General features: G+C 41.0%; 1 protein-coding gene across 5 annotated transcripts in view; it reads left to right on the top strand.

The window, feature by feature from the left end:
* FARP1 (FERM, ARH/RhoGEF and pleckstrin domain protein 1) overlaps positions 1 to 19,351 on the top strand; it is a 216,934-nt gene that overhangs the window by 141,162 nt on the left and 56,421 nt on the right. For all 5 annotated transcript variants that reach the window (XM_072849956.1, XM_072849955.1, XM_072849954.1 and 2 more), the window contains exons 3-7: positions 5,212 to 5,316; positions 9,847 to 9,889; positions 10,988 to 11,066; positions 13,534 to 13,631; positions 18,367 to 18,481. In XM_072849956.1, coding sequence (XP_072706057.1) covers positions 5,212 to 5,316; positions 9,847 to 9,889; positions 10,988 to 11,066; positions 13,534 to 13,631; positions 18,367 to 18,481 — 440 coding nt within the window. The remainder of the gene's footprint in view (positions 1 to 5,211; positions 5,317 to 9,846; positions 9,890 to 10,987; positions 11,067 to 13,533; positions 13,632 to 18,366; positions 18,482 to 19,351) is intronic.

The raw sequence follows: 19,351 nt of genomic DNA, 5'->3' as shown, positions 1-19,351 counted from the left end.
TCTGAGCACTCAAAATGTGACAGGAACAATGCATTAGTGGAAGAAATGTCTGCCTTTATATTGTGCAGGTGTTGTGGTAGGTGTGAATGATGAATGATTTACTTTTAATGTAGAAGAGTTACTTTCTCTCCTTACCAGCTGTTACTAATGCACAAGCAAGTATAATTAAAACCAACAAACAAACTTTTTTCTGATCCATTTGCAGCAGTTTTGAGGAAGACGAGAAGGAAAACAGAATAGTCCTTGCTGCCACATGAAGCCATCTCTTACTTTGACCAAAACACTGATGGGACATATATTTTTCAGATGTTCCAAAGAAAGTGCTTGTTTGTTTGTTTGTTTTTTTAACCTCGTATTACTGCTTAGTAATGTAAAAACAAACAAACAAAAACCTTTCAGTTGAAGATCTACTCAATCTGGGATCTGAGATTAGTTGGCTAGACAGATAAAAAATGGTAAAATCACTATTTGATCCTAAACAGACACTTTTTTGTTTGGTAGATGGTTAGTGAAATAATTGCTAAATTAACTGGGGAGTGGGGGAGTGTGTCCAAACCCACTTTTAAAGTCCTGCGTATCTTCCAGATATTGCTATGCACTTTCTTTTTTTAAAAAAATCTGTATTGCTGTCTGTGCCAAAGAATGGTCTAAACAAGTATGTAGAGGGAGATTTTTTTGAATGATTGGCGATAGCTGGAACATGAAAGAATTGTTGAACCTATTAAAATATTCACCACTGGAAGATCATAAGCAATGTACTGGTTTGGATTTTGGTGGGGTAGCGGGAGGGTGAATTGAGTAGGACTGAAATAATGAGCAGACAGCAAATGTTGAATGCACAATGCATAAAGCAGGCTACTTTGGGTACCTTCATAGCTTGCAGCTAAATGTGATGATGCACATTATTCATAATTTAGAACTTAGTGGCCTGACGTTCCCTGAAAATGTAAAGTGACTTTTAAAATGTGATTTCACAGAGCTAAATGAAAGGCCAGTTCAAAATGCATTAAGCAATAAGGATGTGTAGCTGGAAATCAGTGAGCTGCTTTTCACTGCAATAAATTTATAAGGTTGTTTTGGTGTAACTAAATACCACCTCAAGAGAATAATAGTAATTCCCTGCTGTCAGTGTGGCTGGGATTCACCTCATCTACAATGAACCCTGTAACACAGGTGTCTGGGCTCCTTGTCGTCAAGAGTAAAAGAGTACAACTGTCTCGCTAAGGCAAACTTCATTGCCAATGTGCTCAGATGGCTGTTTTGGGGCAGGAAGAATTGCCCTCTGGAGCTGCAATGTTTCTTCATTGATTATACAAGAATCTGGCTGTCAACAAAAACAGGAGCAGGGGACTGCCACCCGCTGCAGCTGCTTCCTAGCTCCTGAGTGTTGCATGCGATCTTCCCTGCGTGGTATTCCACCAGTGTACCGTACCCTCCTGTTTCCTTTCCCTCACTGCCTTACGGTGTGGCATCTGTGGTAGCAAACGGTCTGGAGGTACAGTCTTGCCACCAGCCTTCATTGTGGCAGCTTCCATGTCAATGTCCCGCTTGCATGCTTCGTCCTCCTCCTTTGATCTTCACCTTCGGGTCAGTTTTTTCCCTCCCTGGTGCGAGCTGTCATTCAGTGATGCTCAGGGAGAGCAGGAGACAGGTCTCCTGGCCCTCCTTTCCTATGTCCTCCACATTTGGCCACACTGATGATCTTCCCTTATCCCAGCATATGAGACTTTTGTGATGGTCACGTAATGGGCCTGCGCTTTCTCATTGTGGCAGGGAAAGGCCATCCTGTAGCCTAGGCTGTAGTGCAGTCTTTCCCCACCCTGCAACCTTACATGCATGCATAGCTACTTTGGGGGGCTCGTGGGCCCCCGTGGATCAGACCCGTGCCAGCGTGGAGCAGGGAAAGCGTCCAAGCTGTGGTTCATGGGACATGGGCGCAGCCGCAAGGCTGTGAGGCGGGAGCTGATGAAGCTTGCCTTGTGCTTGCTGTCTGAGGCATGGCAGCAGGGCCACACTTGATGGTTAGAAAATGCCTTCCAAGTTCTGGGGAAATCTTGTGTTGTCCCATAGGCCTTGTAACCACATTCAAGTCAGACATGACTGATGGCTGTAGATGATGTCATTGGTGTGGCGCACTCATTCCTGAATGCTTCCTCTGTCAGCTCGCATTTGCTGTGACCTGAGTGACTGCTGGTTTGCTTCCATACCCAGCGGACTGAGATTTTAATTTATTGTGTTTAAATTTTTTAGTAGAGATGTCATGGAACTGCACTGAATCAAGATCCCTGTGAGACCAGAGAGTTCCTGCTTTTGTGGATGTTGTGCTTCTGCTGGTCCTGCAAGACCGCAGTGTGATCAGGCTCTAAATCTCAAGAGATTTTATACGCGCAGCGTTTCCCTTGAATAAACTGTCAGATTTTACTTTGAGGTAGACTGATCAAAGCTAAGATGAGTTTTGAATAATAATCTTATTTACAAATACGTGAGTAAGAAGCATTTCATGTTACCGAGGCACACTCCAGAGAAAATGCCAAGTGACATAAATGCTACAAGACTGCCGTTCCATCGTCTAAATGCCTGTAAGAAAAAAACTTTATGAAAACACTCAGCAGGTTTTAATCAGATGCTTTTACTCATGGCCTGAGATCAGACAGGCTTGCTCTCCTCAGCTAACCTTGGACCGTGTGGTAACGCAGGTGGGCTCTCTCCTTTTTTTCATGTTGGTCAAAAATCTCCACGCTCCCGGAGACACTTTTTTTTCCTGGGAGGAACAATGAAGTTTGGTCTCTGTCAGACAGGAGTCCATCAGGTACTTTAGTAAGACATATGCATACATATGCACAGGCACGTTTCCATTTTACTGGTTGTGCACGTGGATGAAAGCAATATCCTCTGCCTCTTGCTGCGATGGTGGCTGTTAAACACGTCCTTCTGTTCTCTAGCAGCCCCAGACAAACTGAGGAGACGCGAGACTAGTCTGTGAGCAGGAGCATTTGCCTGAAGTTTCTAAATCACTTGTAGGTGTATTTTTGGAGCAGTAAACTAATATCGTTATTACACTCACTCTAATGTCTTTTTAATATTGTTCTATTGCCTCCAACAAAATGCACTTACTGGGAAGCTCTTTCGTTAACAATGTATGTTTGGATGTCCTACATACAGCGATAGATGGAGTGGAAAATGTGGGAAGCTTTCTGTTAGAACTGACACGCGAGGTGCAATGGCTGGCGTGGGCTGGGCGGTGGTCATCGGGGATGCCTTCGGTTTAATGAAGCTGGAGAATGTGAAGTGAATGTATACAAATATATTTGCACTTGAGATTTATTTTGGATGGCATTATGTCAGATCAAAAGTGCTCTGTCTAGAAAAATAGATGTCTTTTTTTTTTTTTTTTCCCTTGCCCTCTCTGTATCCTCTTATTTGGCATTTTGGTATGAATTACTTTAGTTACTGCAAGGTTGGTTATGATGAATGCTTAAAAAAAATTAGTACTCCTACCTGCAGTCGTTCTTGATCTGTTTTCTGACAGTATTCCTGAGGCTAAGGTTTGCTACAGCTAACATTAACAAACAGTTAATAAAATAATCTAAGTGAACATTGCTTCCTGGTGGCATAGGTCTGTTAGAGGCACTGGGAGTATGTTGGGTAAAAACCTGTTCAGCAAGTTCGTTCCTGGGGAGGTGAGCTTGGCTTTTGCCTTCCGACTTTCAAAACCAGCCAGCGCTGAAGGATTCAGTCGTCGTGTCCTGCATCACTGGGGTGACAGCACCGCTGTGGTGGCACATACGTCCTGTGCCTTCCCTAGGACAACGTCATCCTTTTAATTTCTCTGGTGCAAGCCTTGCTACTGGGTATTTACTTTTCACAATTCATATTAGACAATGTTAGATAAACTGCCTTTGGAAAGGTGCTTTGTACTTGGGGTTGTGGCTGGAAACCAGGTGGAAGAAACGTGGGGATTTGTTTTTTGGTATCCCAGTGAAACAGAGACCAAACTGCGTAGTGAGGAGGTGGGACTGAGCAGCTGCCCTCTCGCAAGTAGCCTGTTGGTACAGGCACTGCCTGGAGATGCTGGGACCTGGGCTCAGGCTCAGGTTTGAGCCAGGTCGGCCAGACTGCCCGCCTCTAATGGTTTTCTTTTCTTTGCTTGGTTACTGCTGTTTTATTTTTCTCTAGTAATTATTTACTGGGCAGAAAGGGAAAGGGCCAATCTGTAGGTTGAGTGCAAGGGCGCTTGTCTGGGGTGTGATGGGGCTTTTGTAACGGTGGAGTTTGTGCAGTTTAATGGGTTATTGGTTGTTCTGAAGTGAGTGGAGATCTGTGTTTCAAGGCCTCTTGAGTTAAAATAGGTGCATTTGTCCAAGGAACAAAAATATTTGATTTCAGTGATTGGCCTTTTTATACAAAAACAGTGGTTTTTGCTGAAGACTTGCTGGTGAGCTGTAATTTACAGTATTTGCTGCAGGTGTGGATTTAACTGACATGCTGATGAGAAGAATCCTTACAATCAGCAAAGCGGCAGCTCTGGGAGCTAATATTGGGCTAGAACATCTGGTCTTTATACAGGGAAGACTTTCAGCGTGTGGAAGGAAACGCTTGCTCTTGACTCCTCCAAATTTCTCAACAACTCTGTTAGGGTAGCACAGGCAGGCCTTAAGCAGCCTCAGAGCCTCACAGCAGGAGGCTCGGGATAAGCCAGAAGTCAGAACCCAGGACTTGAGCCTGTTGCGTATCAAGCGGTGTCCAGCAAGCCCTCAGGCCCTTGTGTTTTGTATGACAGGTCTGTCGGTGAACATTTTGGTTTCAGTATGTTGTACACAGATGTACGTAGTGCCACTTGACATGGCTCGAATGGCCATGGGATGAAATAGCTGTCTTCCGAAATTCACAGTAGCAATATAGCCTAGAGACTGACACCTTACTGCATTGCACATTTACATGGCAGACATAAGAAAACTATATCCCAAGTCCTCCTCTTCTGCCTCTTTTATTTCATGGTATTTTTCCCTCAAAAATAAAAATGCACTAAAGATGGATTCTGTAAAACTAGTGTAATTATTGTCAACTGCCCTGTGGGTATGGTTGGAATATCCACTGATTTTGTAAACTGTTTTGACAGTGTTGTTTGCTGGACAATTTCTTAGCATAGTAATTTTTCTGCCACTAATTAAAAGCATCTTTGTAACCCTAGGCTTTCTTTTCTTCTTACAGCAAAGAGCTCCGGGGAAAGTTCTGCATGATGCTGTTTGCAACCACCTGAACCTTGTTGAAGGCGACTATTTTGGCCTTGAGTTTCCAGATCATAAAAAGATGATGGTATGTAAAAGGATTAATTTTCAGCTGATTTTCATTTACATACACACTGTTATTCTCTCCTCCTGTTCCTTACTTATAAGGTATGTTTAATCCTCAATCTCCGAAAGAAAAAAAGGACTCTCTTTAAAAAACGTTCTTGCCTGCCAGAGTTGAAGAAATGTTTTTAAAACCTGATTACTCCTGTCAGATTTCATCTGTGTTGAAAGTAGAAGCCAATTCAGACACAGGCTGGAAAAGCATTTTACCTTTATCATTTGCAGTAGAGAAGCCAAAGGCTGGACTGTTGCAGAGTCTGAACTCTGATTTTACAGTCCTGCTTGATTTGGAGTACAGGAATAGTAAAATCTTTCTCCACAGACAGAGAAGATTAAATGATTGTGACATAGTTCCATGAAAAACATCGTGGGGCAAGAAAATGGATAGATAAAATATAATGAGGTTAATAAAAAAGAAATCAAGAACAAAAAACCTAATAAATTGATGAAAGTCCTGTCTGGGGAGCTGTGTGGCACAGGCAGGTGTCTTGGTCCTGTCACTTCGGTCTCTGAGAACAGCTGCCAAGCAACATTCAGGCGTTGCACTAATACGTCTAGGGTGGAAACAGTATCATGTAGCACAGAAAGCCAAAGGCTAATGACTTCTCAGCCTCTAATGACTTTCTTTCTGAAGTTTGTTTTACTTTAGACTTACTGTGTGACCTACTGGCATATGTGCTAGTTAGCTGGATTGCTTGACTGGTACATTCTGGTGTATACTGGATTTCTTGCCTGTTCAGTGAATTCTGCACAAGTAGCCCGGCTGACCTAAAGGAGATTACTTTGGGCAATTAGAAAAAAAAAAATCTATTTTCTGTCCATCTATATAAAATTTCTGTAAAGAGCAATATTTCTTAACAAAAGAAACAAAAGAGGATTTATTTGCTGCTGCAGTAATCTCTTAGTGCAGGCTTACATAGACACTAAAACTGAACACTAGTGGTCATAATATTTTAGGCTAACTATAATTAAAGAGGAAATTTTTTAAAATGGACATTAATCTTTAAAAATTATCTGCTTCACAGTTTGCTCCTGGATTTACACGAAACACAGTTTACTAGAAAGTTTCATATTCTGTCAGATATCCTTGGCTAATGCTTTAGGTAACTTGAGAGCTTAACTCTTCAAAACACTGCAACTGCACAGTACTATTACAACAGAGGGTCCATGTATCCATGTTAATAACATATTGACATTCCTGATGGATGTATGTATGTAAAGCTGAAACAAATCCTAACATCTTGTGTATATACAGTTGCTTTTTAGTTTTCTAGAAAATAGAGAAGGTCATTTGATCGACCTTCTCTACTTCACAGGTCATTAAGTTTCAAATAGATGACCCTCTGTGTTTTGCTCAGAGACCTGAAGTAAACTAACAGTTTTCAGTCTTGTGAAAACAAAATGGTTTATTTGCTTGAGGCAGAACACAGGAGAGATTGAGGTGCTGCCAGTGCCTGAGGCCCTTGCAGTGGCAGGAATTGACTGGCTGGAAATATGTCCAGATCATCGCAGTGAGGGAGCCAGGGCTCTGATGAAGAGGAAGGTGGAGAAACCCCCCTAAGGCTATCGCCACTCTGAGCTGAAGGAAAATGCTTCCATGCATCGAGCATGGTAACTCACCTGGCCCCTACTCTTGCAAAAGGAAATACTAGCCAAGTATCTGAGAACGCCAGTCCATGTTCTTGCTGGTTGTTCCAATCTTTGCTTCTGAAAAAGGGGGAAATCCCCCAAATCTTGCCCACATCTAGTCAGCTGTGCCCCAAGAATGGTGAGATTCAGTGGAAGTAATGTCTTCGACCACCTAAAAGCAAATCACAGAAACTCTGAAGCAGATTTGATTATGAATTGTTGTTTCAATGTGGAGCAGCACTCGGAGAGTAATGTTTGCACTTAAATTTATATGATGCAGTTGAGGTGAATGTTCCTGTGGGATTTAAAACTTTCTGAGCTTCATAATGGCTATAATGTAGAACTCAAGCACTGTGCAAATAAAAAAAAATTGCAGTTAATGTTGTGTCTGAGAAATAAAACACACAAGCATATTTTACATTCATATCATCTGAAGAGAATGAGTTCCTTTTCCAACGTAGAGTGCAATGTGAAAGGAAAAATAAATATTTAGAGCATATTTGTTTGGATGTAATCATATGTACGTGAAGTCATATATTCACAGTTCATCTGTGTTTGTTTCAATGTGCGAGGCTCCAGACCTCATATCTGACATATTGACAGTTGTATGTCAAGATGCCTGGCAGCTGTATACATTCAAGCGTGACATGCTTGTAGCAGACAAGACCTGCAAGGGAGATGAACGTGGAGGGTCTGAGGGCTGTGCTTCCTGCTGGGACAGGGAGAAACCAAGGCACTGTTGCCAAGCCTGGGGTTTCACAGAGTTTCATCACACTTGATGTCTGCCCCAATTCTCCAGCTGCTGAAATCCGGTCACTATTGCGGAATGCCAGACTTTGTTTAAAAAATAAATAATCTAGCCTTTGTAGTTCTGGAGAAAATTGAAAACATGAATCTTAATTGAATCCTCACATTATTTTTCATTTCCAGTTTATAAACCAGTCTCAGATTGGCTGTGTTTAGTGTGGGAGTTGCATGATGCATAAGTTTTGGTTGTTTGGGCTTGGTGATTGTGGTGAGGTCTTCATTTTGCCCCACCTTTCTCCCTACACGTGTTCAATACACGCGTTTCTAGTATCCAGCAGTCCGGTCAAGGATGTTGTAAATTGCTTGTAGGATGATTGGGAAAGTGGAGAAAGAAATGACGCACTTGCGTGCTCATGGTGTATCATAAATTCCCTCTGGAGGAGAGAGAAGATTTTTCTTTTTTTTGGTGTCAAGTAAAATACATTACTCCCATATTCTTGTAAATATTTTTTTTCTCACTAAACTTGGCAAAGTCCCTGACCTTCATTGCTGATTATGTACACGACAAATTTCTGAAACAAAACAGTTTTAAGTTACTGAAATCCAAAAAGTGTCAGAACCAGTTTAACGTGTGATAAACACTGTTCCTATTCTCGGATAACCAAGTTTCTTTAGCCCTTCCAAAAAGAAAAAAGACTTTCAGAGGCTGAGAAACATAAAAAGAATTCCATTTAGAAACATTAGTGGGTGTGAAAGGGCAGGAATGTGAGGTCTTTGCTAATTGGAAGCACTCATATTAGTAATGATGAAAATAGCAAACAGCGTTGGAGCAGTTATAGCAGCAATGCAGGCCTGTTCCTGTCTGGCCTCTCAGGTGATTTTCTAAAATGGGTAGTTTGAGTATGTTTCACTCTCTGCATAATCTAAAATTATTAAAGGTCGAAGATGTATTCATTTCAATACATACTCTTTTTCTAGAGGAAGGCTCGGTTAATTTGTTTTTTAATGGCTTTAACCTTTGTGACGGTTGTAGGATGTTCCTCCACAAATTCCAGATGTCTCCAAGGGAGGCTCCGTGCAATTTGGTGAGATAGCAAAATACAAATCTTGGGCATAGTTAGTTACCAGCTGAGGACCGTGAGCTGTTGCACTTCTCCAGGCCCTGCAAGCCGTTTGGCTTTTACCTCCTGCGTGATTGTCTCCCAGCTTCCCCTAATATTTTGCCCCGGCCCTTCTGACTGAGACTGCAGAACAGGGGTTTAGGCTCTGAAAACTGTATTTCCACCTACTGCTGCTCTTTTGAAAGCTGAAGGAAAGACCCACACACCGTCCTGAAAAATGGGTTGTTAAAAACCAGATGAAAGTAAACTATATGCAAAAGTTACACTGCCCCCAATTAAGAAATCCTAGGCCTGAGCTTCCCAGGTTTATAGAAAAGAGACAATGTTACACAGCTAACATACATAAAGTAAGCTTCCTCCCGCCCATGCTCTGCACTGTGTCTGCCCCACGCCCTTGACCTGGGAGGACATCCCTCGCCCAGGTGGTGGTGAGACTCATTTGTCTCCATGGGGCCGAGCAGAGGAGCTCCACGTTTATGCCCATGCCTCACGGTGGGACTCCTGATGGTCCCCCAAACCAGAAGGAGAAACGCTTTCTCGTTTCTCTGTTTGCCCAGCATTCCCAGCTCAAAGGCAAGCACTAGCCCCTTTCACTTGCCTTTCTCAAGATTAATTCGGGTGAGGGCCACAATGGTAGTGTAGGACTGTCTTTTTCTGAACTCCTTGTTTCAGTTGTTCTTTCCACAAAATGAATGGTTCCTGACCAAACGTGCCGTGATTGTTGGTATCTGAGACAAGTGAGGGGGAGATCCCCTCGCTGTTTCCCAGCTCTCTGAATCAAAAGCTGTGCCACAGTGACAGCCCATTAACCATGCTGTTTCCTGAGCATCTTCCAGAATTTTGGGGAGAAAATCCACTACATATAATTAGGGAGAGCATGATGACCACACTGGAAACAATAAATAAGTAAATGAAAATCTAAGTAGTGCAATGAAAAATGCTCCTTTGCAAGCGGTAGTTTGTTCAGAGATGATAACACCACCTTCTTTTGTTTTCAGGTGTGGCTTGATCTTTTGAAGCCTGTTATGAAACAGATTAGAAGTAAGTACTTCCTTGCTGTCATTTATTTTGTCAGTCTGAGACTACTTGAATAAATGAGGGCTCTGTCAGTTGGGATCTTTATCTTCTCAACTTCCTTCACTGAATTTTGTTTGGATTATTTTTTATTTTTGTTCTGTCCTTAAAAGCTTAACTGTGTGTGCTGTGAAATTATGTCCCATGAACATATGAAGCGGCTGACCCAGCAGGAGATGGAGTTTTAGTCAGTCACTAGAAGAGGCAGTGGTGGCAATGGAGGGAACAGTTTTGTAGAGAAAAAAAGCATGCAGTAAAAGAAGGATTAAAGGAAGCACACATTGCCAAAAGGTAACAGTAATGAGGATAAAAGAAAAAGAACAGGAAGACATTATTGCTGGGAAGGAGCTAGCAAATATATTAGAGCTCTCTGGGACATTGCTGCAGAACTTGGAACTGTCTGAGACCAAGAGGAGGAACCAGTTCGGTTAGGGGTATCAGGGAAAGTTATGGTGGGTGGTGGGAGCCAAAAGGAATTTGTAAATAGCCATCGGCTCTGGAAGAGTAGAAGTGAACAGGAAAGGCTTTGGTGATTTTGTTTGCCTGTCAAATGTCAGCAAAGTTCTTAATCTCAATGGCAAAGCTCAATAAATGAAGTTTTCCTAGGTGCCTCTCTGGTCGTATTAGTCTGAGTGTATGTTCTGGCACCACTCCCTCTCACAAGACAGAGATGCATTGCTCCTTATGTCACTGGTCATACTTGTAAGAGTCAGGAAAAATGTGCTGCTGTTAAAACAGAAATAGTAATTTGCTAGTGGACTTGAAAAATAGAGTGTATTTTAGCTCCCTCCTGTTCTGAAGCAAGGAAAATAGACACACATAGTACATTTTATTGGATCAACTGATGTAACTACTAAAAACAGACTCGGTTTTAGCAGAGTATCCCTCCACCAAGTTACTGTTCTCTTTTATTGTGTGTAAATTTTATTGTGCAATCTCTAAATAACCTGAATACTAACAAAGGACGGGAGGTTCCACGAATCATCCCTTGTACATCCTTCTGCATAGTAAAATTTGGCCAGTGTGTAGCTGATGTTCACTAACTTCCTTTGACATTTCCCCTAGGACCGAAGCACGTTGTTGTAAAATTTGTGGTAAAATTCTTCCCACCTGACCACGCTCAGCTGCAGGAGGAACTGACAAGGTTTGTAGCTGCATTACTTTTTTTTATTAAATCTCTGGTGAACAGAGGGGAGAACATGGAATTTGAGATGATCGGGTGAGGATCAATGGCTGCCTCTTAGTATTAGCTTGATGTTATTTGCCCCAGCTTTGAATCCACCTGAAAAATAGGCCCTAAGATTCTGTTGCAGTCTGTGCTGAGTGGTTCTGCAAAGTGCAGGAGTCCTTTGCCTCCTTGGATTTGGGGCCCTGGGAGAGCTTTGCTTACCCCAAGAGAAGGCAGTTTGGCAACAGAGTTCTCCAAGCCCCTTTGGCTGGCAGCGGTGTTGGAAGGGACCTGATTAAAGCACATGTTGGTGCCCTGGGGTCCTCCTCTGCTGAGGGACATGTGCAACTCTGCACCCACGTTTGGGAGAGAGCTGTTCTGCATGAATTGCCAAGTTGCAGCAGCATTGGATCCTATTCCTATAGCCAACACAAATGCCAAAGGTTTGCACAGATGGAACTGTGACTTCGGAGATGGAGAAATGAAAAGGAGAGGGATAAAATTAAAAGTAAGAGGAAGGTAGAGAAAGATACACATATATGCAGAAAGAGTACCTTAAAGGTGTGTTTATTTTCAGTGCATTTCAAAAACTTCATTTAAGCTCTGAATTTCACACTACATTGGCATAAAGAGTCATATTTCTCTGTGAGTAAATATGTATATGAGGGACCTATTAAGGTTCTTCCTTATTAGCAGGTCCTTCCTTTATGGTCAGAAACACTGTTTTGTTGCAGTGTTTCTTCACTGAAACTTTTCAACTTTTTTTGTGATCTACAATGTTATTATTTTTTAATTACATTTTCCCATTCTGATTCAGTATTTTCACTATTAGTTTTTATTTTCAACCTTTCCACAAGATGAAGTCCTCTTTTACAAAGAGCTCTTGTGTCCTTATGACCTGCTTCGTAAGGAACAAGTCTACCTGTTCTGTGTTTATCTCTGTCTTGTTTTATTTTGGTAATAGAGCAATGGAGTGGAAAAAAAGAAATTATGGATATCTTTTGCTGGCCTGGACAGAGAAACGTAGAAAAGTGGGGGTAGGAAGAAGGAATATTTACTTGAAAGACTGAGTAAAAACAATAAAGGGATGAATGAAAATTCACAGCGTGATGTTACTAATGAAACATTTCTGTTTCTGAATAGATATTCTGCATATCAGTTGCTTAGTATGTGAACTGAAAATTGATTTTTGGTGATCTCTTTCTGCACCTGGAGATGTGTCCCTGAATCCTAATGACTATTTTTGGTTAGATTTTAAATGTGTATGCTAGGGAACTTGAATATACATACACAGCAGTGTGTAGGATGTGAAAGCATATCCACAGGGAACAGCTTCATCACTTGAAGAAGCAGAGAATACAACACTTCTGTGCTATATTCTTCTACTAGGGTGAATTTTATATGGGTAGGCAGCTGTCTGCAGCTTTCAAAAGGACATTATTTAGATCTGCTGTATTATTTCATGTGCTGTGTATGTTTCCATACTCCTCAAATCAGCTTGCCCTTTTCATTTAATTTACCTACATCTCCTCATTCAGAAACTCACTGTTCAAATGAGAGCTTTTCACTGAATCTATTAAAATCTAGTCTTATTAAAAACTATTGAGATCCTAGTATGAGTTCTCCAGAGGAGCTGCAGTCTTTGGAAGGCTTGTTAAGGTGTCTAACCAGTTCAGGGTTCATACCAGCTGTAGGAGAAATGCTTACTGCTAGGTCATTTTTTTCTAGGGAAGAATTTGATGCTGCATAGAACTAAGCAATTTCAATTCCCATTGAAGCTAGGAGAAATTTAACTGTTGAAATAATGTCGTGGACCTGTGAAGTCTCTGCACTTAAACTGTCTATGTAGAGTTGCCCTACGTGTCTGAGATGGTTTGGAAGCAACTATGTTAAAAATGGCTGGTGCACAGGTGGTGCAGGTAATGGGGCCACAAAAGCATCAGAGCTAGCTAGAGTTGTTCGATCAAGATCTTGCTCCTCATTTCCAGGTGAGTGCCAAAGTGGAAGTTTAGAGTTCTCCTTGTGTTCTGCAAGACCTAACTGATAACACTAAACCACTGGTTTATCTGGCATTTCTTTGTAGTTACAAGCAGCTCCATTATCTAGTGCCACTTGCTGTGTGGTTGCTGAGCACTTAATAGCTGTCACATTTGCTTCCACTGTCATATCGCTTCCAGATCTCATTGCTCTGGTTCAAAGAGACGGAGGGAGAGAGAAAAAGAAGGATATCTCAGTTCTGCAAAGCAGCCACCACGTAAGACTCTAATGGCTGTAATACAGTATCTGTTACGTTTTATTTAGCCTCAGTGTAGGAAATTCAGATCACTTCTGTAGATTCCAAAAAGTGAAAGGAACATGTAGCCAAAAACAGAGTTGGCGTTGAAATACTTTCCCCTCTTTCCCTCACGTTTTGTGTAACTCTTTGTTCACTTTTGTTTTGCAGGTACCTATTTGCATTGCAAGTGAAGCAGGACCTGGCACAGGGAAGGCTAACGTGTAATGATACCAGCACTGCCCTCTTAATCTCGCACATAGTACAGTGTAAGTTCCCTTTTTTCTTCTTTCCAGGAGGATGAACAGGATGATTGGTTGGACATGCTTTCCTGCGTTACCTGTTAGTAGCTGCTGTAGGGACAGGTTTAAGCTATATGGACAATTTATTGTGTTTCTGTATAATGGTATTCAAATACAGGTAATTTACTTTTTCAAATAAAGCAGAGCTTCTGGACACTGGATTTGCATTTTTAAAGCACTGCATTTGATAGTCTGCCTAGGATCATTTAAAAAGTAAACTTTGCAGGCAGCAGCAAACAGGTTGAATTCTTCTCCTGAATTCCTCTTTTGTTATACTTTGTATCATATCAGCAGAGCATTCAAATTCCTGGAGAGATCTGTATGCTGTCTAGAGAATGTAGTAAATAAACATGCTTAGAATGCCAGACTAAATCACAGTCCTAAGAGGAAACTGATAGGGGAGAAAAAAACAACAGGTTTTAAGCTTTTTTTTTTAACTGCAAAGTATGCACAATAAGACTGTTCAGTAGAATCATACATTAACTTCGTTCATCACATCAAAGCTGCTTTTAGCTTCCAGATCGCTTGAAAGGCAGCATATGTTTTCCATTTCAAGACTTCATGGATACTCATCTTGAGAATAACATGAAGAAAAAACACTTAGTAGCATGTCTGATGGTCATAATAGACCATTGTTTTGAAGAGTCATTGTAAAATTCAGTACTGCATATTTCCACTGAAATGCTGTTGTATGGAAATTTCAGTCAACAAAGACATTCAGAAGCTCTTTCGTGATGAATGGATAAATCTCATGATCCTTTGTCATTGTCTGTTTGAGCATTAGGGCAGTTTCTCATCAATTGCTGTTGGAAAAGCAGGTATTACATTGTTTTCTACTTGCCATGGTCACCATTGCCCGGTGTGACTGAGTAGCAATAAGAAGCTGTACAACAGCCTCTGTGAAATTCTGTGTTCCTCAAACCATTTAAAAACTGAGTGGTTTTGCAGCACAGATGTAAAAGAAAAAAAAAAATCCTTGGCTAGCGAGCTTTATGTGTCTTTTAGTTTTTCCTGTTACGGTGTCCAGTACACCAACTGTAGTTTTTTCCTCAGTTAAGCTAGTTCTAACTTCCTTTCATCTCAGGAAAAAAAGTCTTGATCGTTTGGGGGAAATTCAGTATAATTTGTTACACTGCATTCTAGGAGGCTAAGTTTTCCTACTAAATGTCTGTGCACCAAAGAAAGATGTTGGGGAGAGGATACCCTAATGCATGTATGTCTCTTCATCTGAGGTATTGCTTCATGATCATCCTCTCTTGAGCTCTTATACTTTATATGCATTAATTTCCTTATGATTTCTACTTAGATCCTATTTCATGTCTTACTCATCTCTTATTGATTACTCTATTAAGTTCTTCACTGAACCATCTGCAGCTCTGGTGTCTGAACTGCTCAGAATGCAACTGCTAGCCTGTTTTCCTAAAGCAGCAGCATAAGAGGATAAAATACAGGATGTCCTTTCACCTTTACAAGCTGTCCCTTTCCCTTCTCCCCACAGTCAAACACAAATTTAATTCAGTGTTTTTTTCAAAATTCCTCTGTTATACACCTGGCCATTCCCCCTGACACACCTATGCAGGCTGGCAAGAAGCATTCATTTCAAAGTGTGCAAAAATGGCAAATCACCACCATTGCTCTTATGCTGCTGAGATGCATTATACTGTTGGATTAAATAATTTTCCTCAGTTGCTGGAAATGATCATGATACATTTGAAATCTTTCTAGTTCTTTGTCCCCTTCACCTGTGAGCTAGAGGTGCAGAGTGATTCTAAACTAGGATTTTAGGAATCAAGTAGTACTCTCCTTACAGGGAGAGTAAGGTAAGATACTTCTGTACTGAAAAATGGAGTTTTTCCATCATGTCAGAAGGAAAAAGGTGAGAGATTCATCATGCAGAAGTGAGACAGTATTCACAGAATCTGCCATTTTGGGCAGAGGGATGTTGTGCCTCATGGTGCACCTGCAATGCTGCTTCCCCTCGCCATCTCCTGACTGCAAGCTGGACCTTTTTTTTGCTGTTTATGATTTTTCCCCCTCCCTTTTTTGTGTAACAGCATTTGCTAGAAACCTCTGCTAGAAGTTTGCGACTGTCTCATTTATTTATCCATCTTGTGTCTCATGAACATTTTTCTGTGCAAATTTTCTCTGATAAGAGTCTATAGCTGTATCTTACCCACATGGCTATCTTTTGTATTTACTTTCTCTCTAGCTTATTATTCAGTAGCAAAAAAAATATTACGTATTTGTCTGCAACAAAAATAAAACTAGACAGCTGATAAGAGTAATGATATCAAAGTGGAAAGATTGAGAATGCAGGAGGTTAGAGATTGTATGTCTTATCAAAGCTGTGCCTATGAGTGGTTTCTATGAGGGATATCTGATTCCAGGAGGCCCTTCTATTATGTATACAAGCTTATGTGAATGTTATAGACTGTTATTTACATGAAATCATAATATGACAGCAAATAGGTTTCTGTTAAATTAGTATGTATATTACAGAATGAAATTTATATTTGAAACATTCTATTTAAAAATACCTTAAAAGCATTGTAGAAAGTGTTAGAAGTGAGAGGACACTTTGATACTGCAAATGATGCAGTAAAGTGAGCACGTGAAGTAAGAAGATGGACTGATTAAAGGAAAAGAGCTGAAATACAAAGCATTAGACATATCAGAAGTGCTAATGCAGACAGAATACAGCGTAGTGTAGTGCACTTGCAAGATAAGAGAAAAGGGAGCATCAGTGGAAATCAATATTTGGCTAAAAGACATGAGAAGATTTTAAAATGAGTTATATGTGAGGCTGACTATTCAAAATATAACTCCCTCTCTTTCTAGAGGGAGTGCTACTAGAAAGGCCTTTAAGGTGGAAAAGGAGAGCTAAGGAGAGACGGAAAAGCTGTTGAGTATGAGGTCAGAGAGAACAAATTCAGAAGTAACTTGAAAGCCAGGAGGACAATTTTGATAATGGATTTGCAGTTGGCAAATTCAGAGAACATTATAAAAATCATGTAGAGGTAAAATAAGAGTCTTCAGTACTCTTGGCTCTGAAAAAAGCCCTACAGAATGTGGTTTAAGTCCATCCATGTACAAGGATGTACAATGAACTGCATTTTAAAGAATCAAGGCCTGTGTTATTTGAGGTGTTGCAAACCTAGGTGGGCTTATGGCTTCATTAAAGAAGAGAAACTTGCCTTTCACTTGAGTTAGGGTTAAAAACGGACCCTAAAGATTTGTGACGCTGTGGTGAGTACAACTGGAGTGAGGGAGCTGTTTCTGAGATGGGCACAAAAGGGACATTTTACAAAAGAGAATTCTCAAAGATTCTGTAGTATTTCTAGTGTCTCAGGGAATGATTCAGAGCAGATGGGATGAGGGAGGGGGTGGAAATCAGTCTCAGTTATCAGCTCTTTTCTACCTCTGACCTTCGAAGTATAAAAAGTCATCATGTGGCTGCAGGCAATTTGGGTTGAAAGGTTACTGCTCTGTCATTCATAGATGCTTTGGTCCTCATCTTCCCTGCCTATGCAAGGTTATTGCTCCCCCTCTGCATTTTCAGGTACATCTGATCCCAGGCAGGCTTTTGTCAGAAGTCCCCCGCAGTGTTTTAAACATCATCTGAAACCTTTCTTTTTTCAAAACCAGCTTATTTTGGACAGAACTGGATTAAGGGATCATTTACATGGGTGGAACTGAGGTGAGGATGAGGCAAGGATCTGAGCTTGGGTCTGTGACATCCTAGGTCAACTGTGCAGCAACATGTCTGACTGCAACCTGGATTTAATTTGAGGGCGCTGCATTTTAATTTCACTGACATTATTATGGTAGCAGCCTTTGTTGTAGCGTTGTTGGTATTATTTCAGCAGGTTTGCAGGCAGAGGCTGCTCCGCTGTTCAGTGAAAAAGCTAATAGCAAGATTTTCAGAGGCATTCCAAGAATAGCAGGCAACAAGATAGTAATCTGGCACCCACACATAGATTGCCTGCCCCTTCCCCCCCAAAAAAAAAGGGAAATCTCACTGAATGGGCTGCAAAATGGAAAGTGGGTGTGACATACTGTTGCACACACAGTATTGAATAACTGCAGCAGATGGGAGCGACTTTGAGGAGGAGGGAGACAGAATGTGTCTCAAACTGCTGCAAAATTAGAGTAAGACAAATGTTTCATAATCCCATGAGGTGGAATACATACCTGCATTCAAACAAGCAAACAAAACCATCTCTTTTCAGATTTTTCCCTGAAGGTAACAGTGTGGGGCATGGGCCTGGGGAGGAAGCTTGTGCTTGGCTGCTCCAGGGAAAGGCACCTGAGCACCACTATGCGTGTGAGAGAGATGAACGAGTTCTGTTGAATTAGTGCTGTCCCCCCTGTTACCTCCCCCTCCTTATCCCGCTCACAAGTCAAGGGAGCACTGTGATGGCTTCATTTGTTCAGTTGACATCCAACAGCTACTTACTTGGTTGTGGTGGATGGGAGGAATCCTTGCGCTTCTTCTCACATATCAGATACTAACACAGAGGAGAAGGGAGGAATGTGTGGAAGATAACAGAGTGGGAATCTGAATCATAAAACCATGATACAGCTTGCAAGAAACTATGTTTGCTTGTCTGCCCTCTTCCCAGCTGTCTGCACCTTTTGGATTGCCCAGATAATTCAGATTTAATACAGTGTTTTAACAGACTTTTCTTAAAATTCTCCATAGCTGAGATTGGGGATTTTGATGAAACCATAGATCGTGAACACTTAGCGAAGAACAAGTATATACCTCAGCAAGAAGCACTAGAAGACAAAATCATGGAATTTCACCGTAGTCACATGTAAGCCTTTTTTTGTTCTTGTTATTGGCCTTCTTTTCCTTTAGAGTAGTTCTAACTGTAAATATATGCTAAATCATAAGTACAAAAGAGATTTGGACCTCTGAGTTTCTCAAAGGTTACTTCTCAAAAAATGTTCAATGAATTTCCTGAAGGTTACTCCTGCCTTTCTCCCGTCATCATAACAAGATGTTTAAAGAGCAATTGATTTTGATATTCATTCAAGCACGCCATTATTTTACAGTCTATTTAATACAAAATGCTTCACTGCTGATTTTGTGCATGCAGGTATGATTGCAAATGATGACTGATCAGTCAGGCACTTCTGACAGCAGTCTTTTTGATTTCAAGGACATCGAATGTTGCTTTTTCACCTTTCCATGCTTTAGAGATGGGTTCAGAAGGAGTTTAATGGGTGCAGAAGGAGTTTAATGATAGTTTTAGGAAAAGCACAAAGTACTTGCAGAATTCGGGATTTGGGGGAATAGGATTCAAGATGATGATGCAAATTGGTATCCTAAGACCTGGAGAAAAGACTAATAGTAAGATGATGGTTAAAAGAATTACAAATAAGGCATAGAACGGTATTTTTTTGCTGTCGAGAACACTTCAAGGCTTGAACAATTTCATTTTGAGCTACATTGAATTAGATATGAGTGGTAGGGAGTTCTATAGCAGTAATAATCAAAACTTTCACATAATTTCGTCATGATTAATTTAGTGTTTATGGGTTCCCAACATTTATGTTAATGTTTTCATGTCTTCTGTTTTACTTTGTTTTGGTATTGCATTCACTTTTACAATGAACAACATCCTTATACTTACACACTTCTGTTTGTGGTTGTTTTGGTTTTGTTTGGGGGGGAGGGAGGG

The sequence above is a fragment of the Ciconia boyciana genome, chromosome 1 (assembly GCF_034638445.1).
Source record: "Ciconia boyciana chromosome 1, ASM3463844v1, whole genome shotgun sequence".
Taxonomy (NCBI): domain Eukaryota; kingdom Metazoa; phylum Chordata; class Aves; order Ciconiiformes; family Ciconiidae; genus Ciconia; species Ciconia boyciana.
This window is presented reverse-complemented; position numbering and strand designations above follow the sequence as displayed.